The following is a 17,532-nucleotide window of genomic DNA, read 5'->3' on the forward strand; positions in this document are numbered from 1 at the left end:
TTTTCTCATATCTAATTAAATGGGGGGGGGAAGAGAGAAAATCACACTTCAGCCATAGGAACCAGTATTATTCAAGCAACATTGACACAAGGACTTCTTTCACTTCTTCGTCTAGTTTATACTGTAGGTCTACATTTATGTAGATATGCATGCATACAGGCCTATCTATATACAGGACATTCACATTTAATTATAAACAAATTATACATCCTAGAACTGAGTGAACCACGGCATGGCACGTCCTCAGGATGCGGATAGAGCAGACGGCCTCAGATATGGAGGGTAGCAGCGAATATATTGAATAAACAGTCGCGGACAGCCGATAAGGGGTGGTCCTCCAGCTTGGGGGTTGGGCAAAGGGCTAACAACCCTTCACCGTAAGAAAACAGTTTGTTACGAAATCTCAAAATAAGTCTCGGAATGGGACTGATTCTCTAGCACGATCATAGCAAAGGAGTAAGGTTATGATATTTGGTACTTGGAATATTGTAAGTCTATATATACAATGGGAGGGTAACATTAGTAGCAAAAGAGCTAGCTAGATACAGAATAGACTTTGTGGGAGTACAGGAGATTAGGTTAGATGGGAATGGCATATCACAAATAAGAGATTACCACCATAATAAAATTTTCTGTAGTGATATTTTGCCAGCATCTTTATGGTGTACACTCAATTTAAATTGTACTAAATTCTAATTTTTTTCTATATGTCTTAATCTCTTTTGTTTCAAACCTGCTTATATAATTTTTCATTTTAAACTTTATTGTTAGCTATTATGTGTCGCAAGGCAAACCCAAAACATTGGGTCAGACTGATAAACTAAATTAAATTAAGGGGAAGGAAACAATAACCACCAATTAGGAACAGTATTGTTTATTCATAAAAGAATAAAATCAGCAGTAAAAAAGGTCAAACATTTATCAGTGACAGGTTATGGTATTTAGTACTTAAGAGTAGATGGTGCGATATCATTATTATAAATGCTCACGCCCCTACAGAAGAGAAAGACGATCACATAAAGGATAGCTTCCACGAGGAATTGGAACATACGTTTGATCAGTTATCTAGATATCACACGAAAATTTTATTGGGGGATTTTAATATGTAGAACGGCAGGATATTTTTAAACCGACTATTGGGAAAAAAAAAGCCTACACGTAACTAGCATGATAATGGAGTTAGGTTAGTCAATTTTGCCAAGTCAAAAAATTTAATTGTCTGAAATAGAACATTCCCCCATAAGGATATACTGTACCTAAATATACTTTCACTTCTCCAGATGGATTGACACAACCAGATAGATAAAAGAAGACATACTAGTATAGTAGACATTCGAACCTTCAAGGGGGCAGATTGTAATTCTGACCATCATTTGGTAACTGGAGAACTAAGAGAAAGACTATCAGCAGCCAAGCGAGTAGAGCAACAAGTTAATATTAGACGATTCAATATTCCGAAATTAAAGGACGAGGAAACTAAGCAACATTATCAGGTCGAAATTTCAAATAGGCTTGCCGTTTAAAGCCTTGGTTTTTCTGAACCTACGCATGCGACGTGCGAGGTGCATGGTGCAAGGCCCGCTCGCATAAATCCGGACTACACGAGAGATAGTGAGTGGTTCTATAACTGCGAGATGCAGAACTACAAGAACTTGAAAGACAGGAAAACCCCAAGTAGTATTTTCACAATAAGAGTACACAATTAATGCAACACCTTTTCTACACTGAAACCACTGACAACACGCTTACAACAAATGACTCACTGTCATCTTGCCCAATGTTGTGCAACATGCATTTGAACAACACCACAACATTAATGCAAACTTTTTACGATTACACTACAGAGATGACCGTATATTGTAGAACTGTCTTAAATTTAGATATGAAAATGTTGCTTCTCGTACACAAAATCTTTAAATAGTAGAATAGGCTATAACAGGTCGCTATTAAATGAGATGATATTTCTAATTTAAAATATTATGTAGGAATTAGAATAACCGTTACATCAAGTATTTTTTTAATTATCCATGACAATATCTTTTTTTTTTTCTTTTTCCTAAAGACTCACAAAATACCCACTCTACTTGCTCTAGTCCTTACTCCAGGTCTTCTACCTCAACATTCAACCATTAGCTTAATGATGTGACCGACAACATAGAAAAAAAACTTGCCTAGAAAACCATATGAGACGCTGCGAGTAAATTAACCTATGACAACCTACCATTATTTGAGATATAAGACGTTTTGCATAATCCAGTCTCTATATACATGGCTCAAGCAAATTATTTTTGAACTGAGATACTATGATTTAAAGTTATATAGTCTCAATTCGGTAGAGAATTGTTTAGACGTTTAGAGGAATGTGATGTTGATTGAAGCCAGAGAGATGCACTGGGAAAAGGAACCACGTTTCTCATCTGAATGTTTAATATCGACGTCTAACAATGTTGCATCACCAACAAATTTATACAACATTAATTGCGCTTTACAGATGCAAGGCCCGCAAGTTTCAAGGGGATATTGAAATCGCAGGAGCAGCCATGCAAATTGAACCCGTCTCAGGAGTCATCATATTCAAACTATTACGTACATGCTCCAAGTAGCTGTGGCAAAGAGGTCAAGGTCAATGCCTATGATACTAGATAAGAGGAGACATGCAATAATACCCAGCAAAAAATACTGGGAAAGTACACGGGAACAAAATTGATGCAGGAAATATGCTCTTACACGCTACATCTTATACCACGTTCATCAAAGTCATCATTTTGGACATTTACTCTTCGGGTCTTCCTGTACTTCCAGTTTCTCAAACAGAAGTAAACTTTGGACCAAGAATTGCCACCAGAACTGTGTCAGGAAGAGCCACTTAATACATACAAACTGACAAGAAACCTCAACAATATATGTGAGATTGAAAATGGTTGTGTTAATATTTGGTTGTGTTAATATTCAGAACGGGAGGGAGGTAAATTACTTAATTTGTAATTACTTTTTATTATGCATACAGAAAATAAGAATATAAAAAAAAATATTATATCGATTTAGTCTCCGATAAAGATTATAGCTAAAAAGAAACAAAAATATTGTATATAAAACACTTGTACACTTCATGGGAAATAAGGTGTTCCCTCGTAGTCGTTCCTTACATTGTTGTCTGGTTAACTGTCCAAGATAGATTTGAACCGCATACGTGACACCAAGAAGGCATCACTCATGAGGCAACTAGGCCAGGAGATAATGGGTAGGGTGGCCAGTTCTCTTCCCCCCTCCACTGCATACATCGCTGACTAGTAATATATTACACTAATCAGACTTCAGATATATAGGCCTACAAATAACAATTGTTCTTCCTTTGACACATATCGTCGAGTGAAATGTACTGCCTGATAATAGATATTCATATCAGACTGAACCTCAATCAGAGGTCCTTTACATAAGGTTATTTAATTTAATGTAGATAAAAGTAACCGAGTTTTTCTCGTGCCACAAGTGAGAAATAAATGTCACAGAGTTGCATCATATGTATTACGTAGGTGCTATGCTCCGTAACTACTTGACTCAATCTTCATAATGCCAGTGAGGTATTCTGACGAAAGAGTCAGTACATGGAATTCAACGTTCCTTTGAGGTTCATGCATATTCATTCATAGGGTTCGATAGTGGGGTTATTTTACGGCGCTTTATCAACTGATGTGGTTATCTAGTGTATGAATGATATGAAAGAGATAATGCCAACGAAATGAGTCCAGAGTCCAGCGCCGAAAGTTACCCAGCATTTGCTCTTAATGGGTTGAGGGAAAACCCCGGAAAAACCTCATCCAGGTAACTTGTCCCAACCAGGATTTGAACTCGGGCTCGATCGTCCACGGTCAGGCATGCTAACCGTTACTCCACAGCGGTGGACTTCGCTAGTAGTTTCACAGTAATAGTATCAGGGTTTGTTCTACGGGATGTGGTACAAATGACAAGTGTGGGGCATATTTTTTCCGCCAATTAAATTCTCCAATTACTCAATTATGATCATAATCTTGACTGCAAGTAGCTTCTGAAGTTAAATAGGAAATAATAGGCTTTGGGAGTGAGTGGTATCAACTCACCTGTCAGTGAATAAGAATGAAAGTGTATTCTCGCAATTATTGAAATTTTGCGACTTGCAGTATGTGTTTGCCCGCGTGTAGTCTATCGAATTTACTAGATATATGTCTGAAGAAATACATGCTTTCTTCTCAGTGCAACTGCCCTTAGCAATATTGTATACATGTCAAGTTAACTAATATTTTAATGGATCCAAACAAGGTTATATACATTTTTACAGCGAATGACGCACATTCTATAGTATCCAGTTGTTAAGCTACAAATTTTGTGAACTCTGTACTACAAGGAATTCATATATTTCGCATCTTGTAAGGTAGTAGTCACATTTCATATTGTGTCCAGACAAGAGTAAATAATGCAAGTAAACTGGACCTCGTAGCTAATGAACCTATAATTTATCAGGGTTTTACCAGCTACATTTTGTACTCGATCTACAGTGCTTATTATATTAGCTACATTATATAAAGTATCCACATAGCCACTTACGTTCCATAGTGTGTCCAGTATTTGCTAATGTCTGAAAGCTACATTTCTTGGGGTGTCTGGATAGCAACATTTTTTAAGGTCCAGAAATGCAATGCTAGACGTTGAATACACTTAAAAAGATGCAAATGTTAACTGCATTTTAAAAGATGTTCATATAATTACATTTTGTAACGTGGTTAAAAAACTAAAATAGCTATACAATTAAAAGGTTCACACAGTTACCTATACTTTGTTGGGTATCTAGAAAAAGTGAAATTTATAAGGCATTCATAATGTGCTTGGGTGCTACATTCTCTAATAGTGTCTGAACAGCTATAATTTATAAGGTGTATGAAAAGCCACTTTTCGACGCTTCCACACAGTTTCATTTGGTAACATGTCTGAACAGCTACACTTATGTACAGTATAACAGAAGCCATTTCAAGGTGTCCTTGTAGCTACTCTCTGTGACAACTACATTATTTATTCACACACATACTGACAAGTTCGCAGCACTAATGGACACTGATGTAAACATTTGTAAACATAGATTCCTGCACCAAGCCTACCGCTGTCCAACGCTGCAAGAACGAGGGGCAACTCGAGAAACGTTCAGAATTGAGAGAATTCTAGGGTGGCAAGCCTGGTCCAAAGTAACAGCCCTTACCTGAGAATGTCCAAAATAATAATTGTGGTTATGTGTAAGGGGAGAATTACCCCGTAACAGTCCCAAGCGGCATCCCTGCACCCACTCAGCACACGCCGCATGAGGGGAGGTCAAGCACAGCAGCAGCAGGCAGCGAGCATGACACCTCCATGCAAGCACTCTCGCGGTGCATCTGCCCCACGCCCTGCCCCCGACCGACTGAGCAGCGTCCCTGACCCGACCCGAGGCACTGTGCCGGCCCAGGCATCGATCCACGGGCGTCGGCAAGGCAGCGCCCTGCACACCACAGCGCCGCGCGGCGCGGCGCGATTCGCTTCTGTTCAATGATATGCGGAAACAAGAGAAGGCGGATGCCCGTGCATCTTACAGAAAAATCACAAATTTAGCACAATACGGATTTCGTAGTACAATTCTGAGAATTCGAGCATATAAGCACAGATTTCTAAAACTCTCTTGCATTCTAAATAAATACTTATACAATAGCGTTTTCAATTATACACAACTGAAGACTGATTCTACCACAATTGGCTTTTACAACCAATATATAGTAAATACTTAAACCAAATGCATAATGAAAAACACATAATTTTCCGTTAAATATTCAGCTTTGTTCCTGTGTAGAAATCACCCGTATGGTCTACTCACACTTTGAACATAGGCGTTTGTTAGGGTTACCTACCGTCTGAAATTTTACTGTCTCGTACAAATTTTAGCTATTCACAACAGAAAGAAATTAAAACATCTTTCGAGTATTACATTTGCGAAATTTCTGCCAAGTTAGGAAATCAATAGTTGTGAAATAAAAGCAATTTAAAATTCGCGTGATTGTTTATTATTATTATTATTATTATTATTACTATTATTATTATTATTATTATTATTATTATTGAAATTAGTCCCTCTGCGTGGTTTAGTGGTTACCAGGTTCGAGGTTCGTGAGTTCAAACCCGGAGATAAAATCCGTAGCATGAATTCCTTCGGAAGAAAAATAAAACCGTGAGACCTGTCATAGATTAATTGCTCGTAAAAGAGCTCTGTACTTAAATAAGAGGGCTCCACGCAAAATTTATTGTCATTTATTTATTGTCCATGTCATAATTGGGACATACAGTAGTACAATGGACTCATGAGAGTGGCCCAAGTTGTCTCAACCTTCACCTTCACATTATTACTGCATTATTATTATTATTATTATTATTATTATTATTATTATTATTATTATTATTATTATTATTTTATCGTTCTCGTCGGAGCAGTTGAACGTAACATGAGGTTCAGACGGTCGGAACAAAGCTGTTACGTCACAATTCTTATAGTAATCCGACACTTTCAGATAGAAATGGTGTGTGACTGGGATGATCCGCAAACTCCTAAAAACGTTTCTGTTCATTTCAAACGAATAATTAAACGAATCGCGATTCTAAATTGGATTGGGTGAGAATCTTAAAATGATGAATTGTCAGTTAGGTACGAAGTAAGTAATACCTCTATAAGAAAGGAAGGTACCGCCATGAAAAAGTAGTCAACGTAAAATATAGTAAAACATGAGCATAATATTTATTCTCACATCAGGCAATATAGATAAATTTCAATCATGCTATAGAATATAATCACACAGCAACAGGGCTTGCGATTACATTTCACGCCGTTAACAAAGTCGAAGTTATTCATCACTACGAAAATAAGATTTTTCTTCCCACAAAATGGAATTACTATCCGCCTCATTAATTTTTACAAACATTATGATGAAACTTCAAATAATGTTATTTCAGCAGAATTGCAGGATGTTATTTGAGAACGGCTAGCAGATAGACAATTTAACCAATTCTGGTAATCAGTGCTTTGCGGTAAGCACCATTCTGCACTTGTGAGTTTAAAAGAAAAGCAACCAAATTTAATAAGTCCTATAAGACGTAATACAAATAACTGTATTTTGCTGCTGAAGGGCTACTCACTTATAACCACGTTTAATGAATAGCTTTTCACTTCTTCTTCTTCTTCTTCTTCTTCTTCTCCTCTTCTTCTTCACAGAGGTGCTTCAATGAGTTAAAATATAGCACTGAACTCTGTAAAGAACAATTCAGGTCAATTGTGCGACCTGCAATGATTGTTTAAGACTGACGAATGCCCCGGGTGGTATTCCTAAATCCGACGATGTCAGGCGGACTATACTTACTGGGCCCATCGGCTACAGACGAGTCCGAACCCAGAGCACGGGGCCCCATGCCCTTAGAACCGAGATGAACATCGGAAATCCGTACTACACCCAGACATCACCCCTACCTATTTTTACAATTACAGATGACAGATGAAAATGAGGAGGAAGTGGAGAGTGTTGATGAAATGAAAGAAAGGAAACGGGAGTACACCGAGAAAACCGTCTGTTTTTTCACCACAATTTCCACCCAGACCTGACCGGGGATCGAATCCGGGCCGCCTTGATGGAAGGCCAGCGCGCTAGCACTGTAGTCACAGACGCGGCGTTCCATAGGCATAGGGCATAGAGATAGACCATTCGTTATCTCATGAAACCTACCTGCGCGTCAGGGAAAAAAGAAAGTGGACTGAGAAACTTCCCTCCCTCGCTATGCTCCTACATGTAGCCAGCGAGCTCGCTTACCCCCACCATAAGGTTCTTACTATATCATGTATATGCTACGGCGCACAAAAGCATTTGGTTTCGCGAGATAACGAATGACCTATAGGTATAGATATCTCTTGAAACTCCTATTACAAGGCAGATAAAAAAGCTATAACGAAGTTAAAACAATATATCACTGCAATTTTTCACAAGGATGAAGGAAAAAAAATTTCTCTTATTTGGAGTTCTATAAAAATTTAGAAAGACATTATCTTGATACCGATGTACTGTATTTGCCTGAATATTATACAGCCTACATTATTATTATTATTATTATTATTATTATTATTATTATTATTATTATAGAGTTCTATGTGTGTTTACTATCAAGATATTCTAGAAAAGTTAAAAAAAATATAAGTATCAAAGAGCGCCTAATTGGTTTTGTTTCAATTAAATTTCCTTTTCTGAAATGTTGATTATATCGCCCTTAACAGTCCACTCATTCAGTGAGCTTATTGATTTGATGAATGTCCTGAACACAGAGATTAACCGATCAATGGTGATAAACAGTACAACGAAAATAAAGTACAGTGAATACTGTGATCTTAAGACTGTCGTTACGAATCTTACAAATACTGATGACACTGATCAGCGCTGGATAAACTTTAGCCTATTTTTTTATACATGAAGAACTAAATTATATATAATAGATTTATTTGCGATACATTAAAATGCAACTATATAATAAAGATAATATTAAAAGCGCAATACAGCAATAATAACAAAAATGCAATATGATAATAAATATAGGGCAAACTCATCTAATTTCGTGATATTTTTTATTTAAATTTATCACGAAATTATATCAGCGACAATTGCAATTCTGATGGTATAGTATAAATGGCTCGATTTGAGGGAGTGAGATATGATGACAGACTGGATTAATCATGCACAGGATAGGGACCGATGACGGGCTTATGTGAGGGCGGTAATGAACCTGCGGGTTCCTTAAAAACCTTTTGTAAGTAAGTAGTATAAATGGCAGAAGATGTACTATAACACAGATATTGTCCACTGCGCTCTTGCAGTGACGTGAGCGGATTGTGTGGAAACTACTTGAAGAGTTCTGACATCTATAGCTTTGAATTCGTGAGTGAATACACCATCTGATTTCCTTTGTTAAAAGAAGAGTTTTTTTGCTGCGTTTTGTGGTCCAAATTGTTTTCAATGGTAAGTACTAACATTGTATACTTCTTGGTGAAAAATATAAACTTATTAATGCACTGAGTATGTAACACAGCCGTATCTTGGGAGGTTTTCTTAGCTTTTTTCTCATTCCACGAAGTCATTTTTTCTCTTTAAATTTGTTATATAGTATAACAATCTTCTCTGGTGGAAGAAATAACAAATGCATGAAACATAAAATATTTGTGTGTGTACATATTCAGAGCATCCCTAATATATTGTGCATGTCGTGAGCAGATAAAGAAAGAAGCTATTGATTGTGTCTTAAACAAAGGAAAACTGCTGCAGAGAAACCTCGTCTTTTTCTTGGAAAGTTCGACGAGAGCCAGGAAGGGACCAAAGTATCAGTCAAGGAGGATGACACTTCCAGTCTCTCAAATGAGTTAAAAGAGGTAGACAACGAAACAGCATCATTTTCAGGAGCCAAACAAAGAAGATCTGTGCTTAAAGAGATGTCAAATGATAAGCCTAATGATTTTTGTGCGGATCCTGCTCAGAAAATTTCGAAGACGACAAGCATGGTGAAAGATGGATTCAGTGTGTCAGTCGTGATCAATGGTTTCATGATACATATCAATGCCTTTCAAAATACTGAAAGAACTTTAATTGTTTGAGTTGTAGGTATGAATCTTAATTAGGAAAGCAGTGGGCAAACATTAGGATTGCGAACTTAAGAAAAATCCGGAATCCACATCCTCTGAACCAGTGGTTTCCAAACTTTCTGAAGACGCGACTCACTTTTGGACGAGACTACTCCTGCGATCCCACTACCGACCTGGTGGGATACTTAACTCCATTCGAAAAATACAAATCGCTGTAAATAGAAAACAACGATAATTTTACAAAATTGATGGTTACCACACAAAGAACGGCCAAAATAGATAGATATAATGCAACGTTGAAACACAATATTATATGAACATAATTTCTAGTAGCCTACACTTCGCTGATATTTTCGAACACTTAAACACTTTGAATAGTACAAGGAAAGTTGATTTCTGGTCAACATCATTTGACAAAAAGGAATGTGATACAAACATCTCAGTACATTAAAGAACTCTTGGAAACTTTAACTACTCGTACGTAAGATACGACAAATACTGAGCATGCACAGCAAGTTAAAACTAAAACTTGAAAAATTGAGGTAGCCCAAATTTTATTTCTGGGCGTGTACAATGAGGAACATATTAGTTGCGCAACTCGAGTTTTTTCTAAGTCAAAGAATGCCACACTGCGCATACTCCGAGCCGAAAGTTTTTGGTCATATATTGACAAGATATTTACTTCGATTTTCTTTTTAAATATTACAATCTATGCAGAGAAGAAATGAAAACTATAGCCTCTTATGAACCGCGTTGTAGATCTTGAAACATTGTCGCCCGCCCAACAATTATATCCCTCACTGTATGTTTGGGTTAAAAAAGAATGGGCCGATTCTTAGTAATTTAAATGTCAAGTTCACACGAGTAAACTCATTGCGTTCGAAGGCAATGCTGTGATGTTTGTTCCGGTTGATTCTTCGATAGTGATCCATCTACAATGCAACAAAAGTAACGAGGTGTTTTAGCGTAGTAGTGGTAAGGTTTCTGATTTCGGAACCAGAGGTTGTAAGTTCGCTTCCCGATAGAGTTGATTTTTTTATTGTATTATTTCATATTTTTAATGACAAGTGTTAGTGGAATTTGTTAATACACTTGATTATGCAAATCTTGCAAACATTATTACAGCCCATCATTCGTGGGCTATTATTAGGCACGACCGGCCTGTATACAAAATTAATAGTTTATTTGCTTTCTGGAAAATCAGAAGCACATCAAATATAAGTAAACAACATTTACAGTCAGTTTCATGTATTCATCTTTATAATTATAATAGTAATAATAATAATAATAATAATAATAATAATAATAATAATAATAATAATAATAATAATAAAATTTCCCAGACCCTTACACTTCGCAGAAATTAATAATATTATGAAGTATTATTTACATAAGTATAGCCATGCTACACGGGACAAATTACAATTAAATATCTCAATAAACAGAAGACGACAATAATAAAGGAGAGAACACGTACAATGAATAGAACTACCTGGAATACCATATAAGCTGCTTCATCAGACGCCCATTAAACCACTTTGAAACCGAAACAATGTTGACTTAATCCGTATCGTAAAATATGATTTTGATGACATTATTTATGCTTGTTTGTTGACAAATACCTCAGACCAAACCACATAATCACTGCCCTGAGTAAAGACTGTCTCACTGTAATTGCATTCTCTTCCCTTGTCATAACACATTTTACGTCGTGAGGGTTGTGAAACTTACGTAGGTGTCACGGACGAAAATACAATTTATTTCTGGAGTTAATATTCAAAACACATATCAAAGTAAAATAATTTTAATATGTAGCGCAATAATAAGACGAACTATCCTTCTCTAGATCCCACGCAAAATTTTACGGTTTAATTCGATATGTACGCCCTAATTAATATCATGACTGGTCAGAAAAGATGCTCCAAGAACCTAAACGGCTGCAAGTATCGGACATATGACCGACGAAAAATATGAAATATCAATATAGGCCTAATATGTTAGGCTATATATTATTATAACATCGCTCTACTTTTTATTCTTTCTAACAGTCCTTTATAATTTAAGTAATTGGCTTTCAAACGTTTTCAACGCTCCCTGTGAAGAATATAGTTAAACAAAACATACACGAAGCTAAATTTCAATATGAACTGAAGAATGGTAAACAGTATCACTTTCAGTATTGCCATTATTAAAACAAATAGAATTACATTAATGTTTACAATGGTAACAAGTTTTAATGTTGTAGTTAAATATATTTTTAAAAGCTATAAATCAGATATAAATGCAGACGGTTTTATTAACAGACAGTAGTGTTGCCCGGGGGCAAGTTGTGCTATTTACTAAACATTCAATCGACTTCCAGGCGATGTCGCCACTTGGTACTTGTGTAAATGGTGTATATAAAAACTTATTATGGTAAATTTGTAATGTAAATAATTGAAACTAACGGAAATTCGAACCTGCTATAATCAACACTATTTGGTTTACACCCATGGTTAGCCATCTACGCTACAATGGCTCAGACTTCAATCCGGCTTATTACGTAGCATTCTCGTTCATCTTGGTTTTGATAAATGTTGTACCTACTTTCGATAGATTTAGTATTTATCAATTTTATTGGTATTTCACTCTTCAGAGGCTCTCATTAGCTAGAATCAACCCTTCGTTTTATTTTAGAATAAAATACAGCACATTTGCATGGTTTGTGTCATCTTGTGAACTGAAGCTTCAAGGAGACGAGCATGGCACTGTTCTGTTTCTGGAACTTAGACATTGCCTCCGGCCCATTCTTTTTGAACCGTATTGTACCTACTGATCGAATGTTGAAAGTAGGTCCCCCCCCACCCTCGCAGAGTGCAGACCAGTTGTGGAGCAAAAGAATACATTAATGGATGGAGTTTGCAAAAGAAACTTTTACATTTTTTATAACATTTGCATCCTTATATTTATGCAAAGCTACTTGTATATGATTGTAATCAAAACAAAGACGAAAAATCTCATTTAACTTGAAAGCAATATCTCTGTGCGTGTATCGAATACTGAGCCCAGATTTGGGAACCACTTTATGAAAACAGGCACATTTGTCGCATTAATAAAATTATTTTTTACTTCAGTATATAACTACTGAATTTTGTTTTTTTCTTGTGTTAAATGTTGTTTATGTTTCTGAACACAATCAGTGTATGTTAATAAGGCGTTTTTGTTTTATTTTGTCAATCATCTCGCGACCCCTCTCAGCTTTGTACACGACTTCCCTGAGATCAGTTTGGGAACTACTGCTCTGAACCATTCATTCTTAAATTGCCTTTACTATATTTATCCTATCTTCCTGAAACAAGAATTTCACTGTCATTAATAATATTGATCTTTCTCAATTTTCTACAATTACTGAACATCATAATACAAAAAAACAATCGACCGAACTTTGTCCTCGCCTCTAATTGTGCTTTGCTCATGAATTAGGAATGCTCACTTCTGGTAACTAAGACAACCTCTTTGACCCCAGAAACAGGGTAGGCTATACGTTTGTGTTGCCTACTATATCATCCAATGCCGCTCTACCCAGCGGATCAATTCCAATCCGCTCACTGGCCTCGAAATCAGGACACCAACAATCTCGAGACGTTGACACAGCAGATTACATAGGGGCAGCTGCGAGACTCACTACATCGAAGTGGTCGTCGCGTTGTCACTCAGGCCGAAGCTTGTTAGAGCACTAGAACCGCAAACGCAGACGGACAAAAGTCCAACCATATAATTTAATAACGTAAGAAAAAGGTACATAAAGTTGTCCGTATCACACAGGGTGACCAGAGTTTAAGGGTCCCTTCTGTATAGATAATCGGCGCTAGATATCAGTAGAGATGTCAATGCTACGTGGCCGTCTCATTTCTGTTACAGATTGAGTAAACCCCAGGGCCACAGTGCGGCCGGAAGTATTACATCAATTGAGAAAATCAATGACTTCATCGGGAATCGAATAAGAGATCTTCCGGGTTGTAGCGTTATGGCTTAACGGCGACGTTACCGCGCGCCCCTAATTAATAATGTAGTCTTAGTGTATAAATTTAAACTGATAGGGAATTTCATTTATTACCTTTAGCTAGATTTTCTGCTTTCTACGCTAGAGACCAGGGGACAGCGAGTGCAAGTGGAATTTTTAATGGACAAAGACGGTGCTTGAGGCAGGTTTTCGCGGAGTGCTTCCCGTTTCCTCCACCAGCATTGTACCATAACTCCTTTCATCAGAAAAACAGCATCCTCGTTAACGTATATCCACTTCTCACGGTGCATCAAGCGTACAGTTCAGGATGGCGAATAGTTTCGGTATGTACAGTACGTAAGTTTCTGGTAGAGGGGAACGCCTGTTCAATGATGATGAATTATGCGACATTGAAAAAGGAAAACGTGTACCAAGAGCATATTATTACGAATCCCATAGCTGAATGAAGCCAACTAAGAAAATTTTCCGTGTTCGGTCCCCGGCCGTGATTGTTTTTTTTTTATTAGGGTATATTTTTGCAATTTGAATGTGTGCTACTCAGGATTATTGTACGTTTCTTGATATATTTTGGGAAAATTACGTAGCCTACTCCTGAAAAGTGCTGTTTTTGAATGTACATTCAATGTACACATCATTAACCTCTTTGTCACAGACTTCTTGTAGTCGATGGGGAAGGTATACACTAATCTTATTGTTAATACTCGCGGAAACATATTACAGTTTAAGATTGAAACAGATACATAGACCAGACCAGTAACTTATAATTGCCATCTGTAATATATTATTATCATTATCATATCACTATGTATTCTACTCTTTAATCAATGAAGGATGGAAATATGGACAAAATATTTAAAATGTTTGAGTCAGATACAACAGTCATAAATTCAATAACAATTTACAGAGTCCAGTTAACACTTGTGTTTCTTTAAATTAATCTCATAGTCTTTTTCGCGTTTTTCATAATTGAAATTATTGCATAACATTAATATTATAAAAATGTTAATGATGGAATATGAAATAAAATAAATACGAATAAAATGTGAATAAAAGGATTACGAAAATTTAATTACTGAATTTTAAAAATAATTTTTGTAACTTTATGAACGAAAGACAAAATATAGCTAATTAACATTTCTGATCGTCATGGAGTTTTAACATACGAGGCGCATCCAGAAAGTAAGTTTCCCGAGTTTTCCCCTTGAAAGTAAACGTAATTAGCCGTGTCAATTGCACATGCGTAACAGCTCTATGACGTATCAATCATATGCCAGACGGACAGGTCCCGCCTGGTGCCAGTAGCGTGGCAGCAGTGGTCTGAAATGGAAGCTCTTATTCCTTTTCTCGTCGCCTGCGAGGTTCGGTCGGTGATAAAGTTCTTTAATGCACAAAGCATTGCGCCAATTGAAATTCATCGGCAGCTCTGTCAGGTCTATGGGCCGAACATCATGAGTAAGCAGATGGTGCGTCGCTGGTGTAGGCAGTTTTCCGAAGGTCGTCAAAGTGTCCATGATGAAGAGCGCAGTGGGCGACCGTCCCTCATCAATGATGATCGTGTTGAGCTGGTGCGGCAGTGCATCATGGAGAACCGTCGCTTCACGATTACGGAGCTGAGCAGCCATTTTCCTCAGATATCGCGATCCTTGTTGCATGAGATTGTCACTAAGCACCTGCTGTTCAAAAAAGTGTGTGCCAGGTGGGTGATCTTGCTCCCAGCGATTTTCACGTTTTCTTGCACCTCAAGAAATGTCTGTCCTCCGGTGAGCGTTTTGGCAACGACGAAGAGCTGAAGACGTCTGTCACATGCTGGTTCCATTCACAGGCAGCAGAGTTCTACGACAGAGGGATACAAAAGTTGATCCCACGATACGACAAGTGTCTCAATTCTGATGGTGGCTATGTTGAAAAATAGCTGAAACATTGCTGTACCTGTTGCCAATAAATGTTTTCCTGAAAGTGTGTGTTCTTTTTTTTTAAAATAGGGAAACTTACTTTCTGGATGCGCCTCGTAGAAAATAGGTACCAAAACCAGTACATCACGAGGTGCAAACAGAATCATTCGAAAAAGAAAGGCCTGTCAAAGCTATTAAAGTAAAATTGGCATTGTCACTTGGAAGGTAATTTATTATCTTTATTTGATTATATTATCATTTAGGTGTATAGGCCTATTATTGTTCCATAGCGTCGGACTTCAACTTTGATAAAATGACTTTTGCTATTAAAGTCTCGTGGAGCATAAACATAAACTGCTGATTGCTAACAATTGCATCATAAAAACCAGGTCGCTGTTTCGGGTAGGTGAGTAAATTGTCATACTAATAAGATACAATATGAGCAAAAGTTTACGGCAGCGATAGTGGAATAAAATTAATTAAATTAAAAATACAAACTTAAGCAATCTCTCACAACTACAAGTCAATTGAAAAAATCATCGAGAAAGTTGAGCTGCCTTCAGGTGGTGGAACGAGCCGAGGATTTTATAATTTTCTCGAACTATATACATTACCTAAGAGATCGGTAAATCACAACTTTTGCTATCAATAACTCGTCAACTTTCAAGCTCTGTAAATTTAATGTGGTTTTAATAATACTTCCTTCTATATTATTAACTTCAATTTGAACAGTGTCAAAATCAGTGATCTCAGACCTATATTACCCTATCATTAGCTTTTGTCAGTACTAATGTCCAAATAGTTGTGGGCAAAATTACGTAATGTTTGATAAGACACAGAAACAAAATAAATAAATAAAGAGAAAAAGGCACAAAAGTGAGAATCTTCGTGATTGCTTAGGCCTACTTACAATATCAGGCTCTATAATTTCAGTTGTGTTCACAAGCAGTGAAGAGTACACAGGAGTGATCAAACTATGCCTGAATAATGTCGCAACACGACAGAATGTGAAGTGTATCTCTTAGTCGCCAGCAATAATTCTTGGAAGGAAATCAAATTCAGTTATCGTCAAAATCTGGAATACGTATCTGCCTTATAAAGCAACAAAGGCAATTAAACTTAACATACATTTTGCTCACCACATAAGCAAAAAAGCACTGTTTTCAATTACACTATAACGATTAGGCCTACATCTTTAAAATTGTAATTGACAGAGCTGTGAGTATATTGATGGCTAAGAAGTGATACCGTTCACCGCTGTGAAGTAACGGTTATTTTGCCTGACCATGAAACGAGCGGGCCCGGGTTCAAATTCTGGTTGGGATAATTTACCTGGTTGAGGCTTTTTCGGGGTTTTTCCTGAACTCATTAAGAGCAAATGCCGGGTAGCTTTTGGCGCTGGACCCTGACTCATTTCGTCGGTGTTATCACCTTCATATCATTAAGACTCTAGAAACTCTATAAAGCATCGTAAAACAATCCAGTTAAAAAATTAATGATAGACCGATCTCGTATCTGAAAATTTTCAGGTGAATAATACAATTCTTTTAAAATTAATTTTTCTCAGGACAGACAAACTTATTACAAACGCTTTATCTTTGCAAGATTTTCTACTCGAGGACAAAATATTACTTCACTTTCTAATTTTGTAGATAGAGGTGTCACTTCTTAACCACCGATATGCTGAAAATGGCTTAGCAACGAGAAAGAAACGAGTATTGTATTATTATGGAATTTTGTATCGACAATGTGCTATACAATAGAAATAATACTCAGGAAAAATAAGTTAAGCCTCACTAGAAGTAAACAGTTATAAAAACATATATTTTATCACGTTCAAAACATCTCAGGATATTATGTAGATTGTGAGACGCTTTCTAGATCCATTGAAAGCATGTTCACGCTTATTAAAGATATTAGAAAAACATGCTTACACGAATGATAATCTAAGAATACATCCTGTGTATCATTTCTATTGT

General features: G+C 36.8%; 1 protein-coding gene across 8 annotated transcripts in view; it reads right to left on the reverse strand.

Annotated features, from left to right (window-relative positions):
- CdGAPr (GTPase-activating protein CdGAPr) overlaps positions 1–17,532 on the reverse strand; it is a 319,522-nt gene that overhangs the window by 102,637 nt on the left and 199,353 nt on the right. For 2 of the 8 annotated variants that reach the window (XM_069835031.1, XM_069835033.1), the window contains exon 1: positions 5,278–5,394. The exons of 3 other annotated variants lie outside the window; for them this stretch is intronic. Coding sequence is in view for 1 of the 5 variants with exons in the window: in XM_069835029.1 (XP_069691130.1) it covers positions 5,278–5,328 (51 nt within the window). In the remaining 4 variants the exon portion in view is untranslated. Of the gene's footprint in view, positions 1–5,277; positions 5,433–17,532 lie in introns of those variants that run through there. 3 more of the 8 variants (XM_069835029.1, XM_069835032.1, XM_069835034.1) reach the window with 3 other exon arrangements.

Source organism: Periplaneta americana, chromosome 9 (assembly GCF_040183065.1).
Source record: "Periplaneta americana isolate PAMFEO1 chromosome 9, P.americana_PAMFEO1_priV1, whole genome shotgun sequence".
NCBI classification, from domain to species: Eukaryota; Metazoa; Arthropoda; class Insecta; order Blattodea; family Blattidae; genus Periplaneta; species Periplaneta americana.